This window comes from Triticum urartu, chromosome 3 (assembly GCF_003073215.2).
Source record: "Triticum urartu cultivar G1812 chromosome 3, Tu2.1, whole genome shotgun sequence".
NCBI lineage: Eukaryota > Viridiplantae > Streptophyta > Magnoliopsida > Poales > Poaceae > Triticum > Triticum urartu.
The window spans coordinates 729,880,188-729,884,397 of NC_053024.1; the positions used below are offsets into that span (position 1 = coordinate 729,880,188).

Here is a 4,210-nt window from a genome sequence, read left to right on the forward strand (position 1 = left end):
CATCGCACCCAACCCAGACCTAGCTACCACACTTGATCCTCCACACTGCTAGCTGAACGAAGCTAGCAATGGCGAGGGCATCGTCGTCGCTGTCCATGGGTGTGGTCGCCGCGGCGGCAGTGCTGGTGGTCCTGTGCAACGCCGTGCCGGCCGCCGCTCAGGGGAAGAAGGGCCCTCCGCCTCCTAAGCTACCGTCCAACTTCAAGACGATCCACCCGGGACGGTTCGGGAAGAGGGACCAGGTGCTCACCTGCGACGACCAACAGGACAAGAAGAACCCCTGCGTCGCCACCTGCGACAAGGTCCGCTGCCCCCACGAGTGCATCGTCATGTGCCCAGGCTGCAAGACCTACTGCAGTAAGCCTACCTATACTAGCATATATACTAGTACATACTTCCAATATATCATTGTTAGTAGATCCTAGCTATATGCTGTGCCGATCCAGATCAACTAAGAATGAGGTGCCTAAAGTAATTGACATTGTTTTCAAGTGTGCGACTTCTACCCCGGGGTGTCCTGCGGTGACCCGCGCTTCACTGGCGCCGACGGCAACAACTTCTACTTCCATGGCAAGAAGGACCAGAGCTTCTGCGTCGTCTCCGACGCCGACCTCCACATCAATGCCCACTTCATCGGCAAGCGTAACCCCACCATGAGCCGCGACTTCACCTGGATCCAGGCCCTTGGCATCCGCTTCGCCGACCACCGCCTTTACATGGCCACCCAGAAGACCGTCGAGTGGGACAGCGACGTCGACCGCCTTGAGCTGACCTTTGACGGCATGCCCATCGACATCCCTACCGAGAACGATGCGGAGTGGCAGTCCACCATCGTGCCCACCTTGACCGTCACCAGGACCTCCGCGACCAACGGCGTCAGGGTCCAGCTCAAGGGGGTGTTTGATATCTTGGCCAATGTGGTGCCCATCACGGAGAAGGACTCCCGCATCCACAACTACGGTGTGACAGAGGAAGACAGCCTCGCACACTTCGACATTGGCTTCAAGTTCCACGCCCTCACCGACGATGTCCACGGAGTGCTCGGCCAGACCTACCGCACGGACTACGTCAACAAGCTCAGCGTGAGCGCTAACATGCCCATCATGGGCGGCGCCGCCAGCTACGTCTCCTCTGACCTCTTCTCCACCGACTGCAAGGTTGCCAGGTTCGGGCGTGACCATGGCGGGATCTCCATGGTCACCACCAAGGCCAATTAAACACCGTGCGTCGGGGGCGAACTCTCGAGTCATTTGAGACTAAGCCCAGGAATAAGCAAAGATGATTTATGATATACGGATGCCACCAAAGACACACATGATCATGTCACTCGGATACGCACATAAACATGATTGTGAAATTGATACTGCAAATGATGAAATGAAATAAATTTATTACCGAAGAATATGTAGCATTTGAAGTCTTTTATAAGTTGAATCTTTTTGTTACTCTGTACAATATATAATATGCAGCTCTGACTAATGACTAAAAACATAGTGAAAGGAAAATGTAGACGTACTTGTTGAACAACTTGACACCATTTCCTCAAACACACAAAAACAGCAATTAAACAACATTGGTAGAGAAAAAAATAGACACGTTGAAGAAAAGATAAGCCAATTCATGATAAACAAAATTGTTTTGCAGAATACGTTATGTGGCCCAAATGTGAAATCCACAAATCCATGTGACTAACACGTGTCACGTAGGCAGATGTTATATGTCGTTCAACAGATGGCATGTCCAGACCTCCGTGAACTCAGAGGTGGACGTACAAAAATGTTAAACCTAGGAGAATTTTTTTGTGGCCGAAAAGTTACAAACCTAATCCGCCACTAACCATCAATTACTACATTTCAGTTGTGGGCCCGGTAATTACCGAACCATAAGAACCACACGAATTTTCAATATAGAGGACGTGACACATTTGTTTTTTTTAACACAGTCAAAGACGCTTGCATACACGCTGATAGGAGTTAGGGTCCTACCCGGCCTAGGGCGTAGCTTGTAGGGGAAAGAGGGAGGAGGGCGAGGGCTGGAGCGCGGCGGCCGGCAGCGAGGCACCGCCCTTGCGGCAAGTGCGGCCGGCGGCGAGGCCCCGTCCTTGCGGCAAGTGCGGCGGTGGCAGAGACAGGAGGCGGCTAGGGTTTAAGGGTTCCGGCTCCTCTGGGAGCCGGGCAATAGAATTGTCTTATTGCTTAAATCTGAAAATAGTCTTACAACTTTATATAACCATGACTTGAAATAAAACTAAGATAACTTGTGGGCTAAGCTTGCCCGGTGGGCCTCCTACGGGCATAAGTCTTCCTGGTCATAACATCTCTCCCCGCCTGCGCAAACAGCTCGTCCTCGAGCTAGAAGTCTGGGTAGTGTTGGCGGAACTCCTCGTGCCGCTCCCAAGTAGCGTCCTCCGCTGAAAGTCCAGCCCACTGAATCAACACGTACCAGGAGCCACGACGTAGCTGGGCCTTCAATGCCTTTTCCGGTTCAGGAAGAAGCCGCCCGTCGGCAGTTGGTGGCAGCGCAGGAGGAACCGCGGGTGGCTCTCCACGGAAAGGTTTGAGCAGCCCCACATGGAAGACATCGTGGATGCGCGCACCTGCCGGAAGCTGAAGGCGGTAAGCCACCTTCCCGATGCGCTCCAGGACAGCAAAAGGCCCGGAATAGCGAGGCCCCAACTTCCGCTTCGCGCGTGGGTCCAGTGACTACGTAGAGCGATGAAGAAGACGCAGCCACACCCAGCCGCCCACCGCGAACTCCGCCTCGCGATGGTTGCCATCATAGTAGTGTTTGGCCAACTGCTGGGCCTGAAGGAGGCATTGCCGGACTTCTGCCAGCATCTCGTCATGGTTCCGCAGAAGAGCACCGGCCGCCTCGGTCCGCGCCATGGCCGAATCAACAGGGAGGATTGGCGGTGGCGGTCGGCCGTAAACCACCTCAAAAGGCGTGGCACGGAGGGCGGAGTGATAAGAGGTGTTGCAGGAGTACTTCGTCCACGAGAGCCAGTCCACCCATGCGCGAGGGCGATCACCTGTGACACAACGTAAATACATGGCAATCACCTTGTTAACGACCTCGGACTGGCCGTCCGTCTGAGGATGGAAGGCCGTGCTCAGGCGGAGCTTAACACCCACTAGCCGGAAGAGGTCGCGCCACACGTGCCCCGTGAACACGGGGTCCCGATCACTGACGATCTAAGAGGGAAACCCGTGGAGACGGACAATACCGTCGAAGAAGGGCCGAGCGACGGACGCCGCCGTGTAGGCATGACTGAGCGCGATGAAGTGAGCATACTTGGAGAAGCAATTGACCACCGTGAGGATGACAGACTTTGCCGCCCACCTTGGGAAGGCCCTCGATGAAGTCCATGGAAATGTTTGCCCAGACCTGAGACGGCACCTCCAAAGGCTGGAGCAAACCAGCCGGCCTCAGAGTCTCCGTCTTGTAACGTTGGCACGTCACACAAGACCGCACCCAGTCACGGACCAGGGCACTGAAGGAAATATGCCCTAGAGGCAATAATAAAGTTATTTATTTCCTTATATCATGATAAATGTTTATTATTCATGCTAGAATTGTATTAACCGGAAACATGATACATGTGTGAATACATAGACAAACAGAGTGTCACTAGTATGCCTCTACTTGACTAGCTCTTTTATCAAAGATGGTTATGTTTCCTAGCCATAGACATGAGTTGGCATTTGATTAACGGGATCACATCATTAGGAGAATGATATGATTGATTTGACCCATTTCGTTAGCTTAGCACTTGATCGTTTAGTATGTTGTTATTGCTTTCTTCATGACTTATACATGTTCCTATGACTATGAGATTATGCAACTCCAGTTTACCGGAGGAACACTTTGTGTGCTACCAAACATCATAACGTAACTGGGTGATTATAAAGGTGCTCTACAGGTGTCTCCGAAGGTACTTGTTGAGTTGGCATATTTTGAGATTAGGATTTGTCACTCCGATTATCGGAGAGGTATCTCTGGGCCCACTCGGTAATGCACATCACTATAAGCCTTGCAAGCAATGTAACTAATGAGTTAGTTGCGGGATGATGTATTACGGAACGAGTAAAGACACTTGCCAGTAATGAGATTGAACTAGGTATTGAGATTAGGGATGGCAATGGGGATAATGCCCTATGGGGATACCTAGAACATCCCCATCCCCATCTATTTCCTATCATCCCATCCCCAT

At 52.1% G+C, this 4,210-nt stretch overlaps 1 protein-coding gene across 1 annotated transcript; it reads left to right on the forward strand.

Annotated features, from left to right (window-relative positions):
* Positions 1-1,399, forward strand: LOC125549485. The gene is made up of 2 exons (XM_048712892.1): positions 1-357; positions 493-1,399. The coding sequence occupies exons 1-2, from the start codon at positions 69-71 to the stop codon at positions 1,215-1,217; spliced, it is 1,014 nt and encodes a 337-aa protein (XP_048568849.1). The 5' UTR covers positions 1-68; the 3' UTR covers positions 1,218-1,399.
* Positions 1,400-4,210: the final 2,811 nt, after the last annotated feature.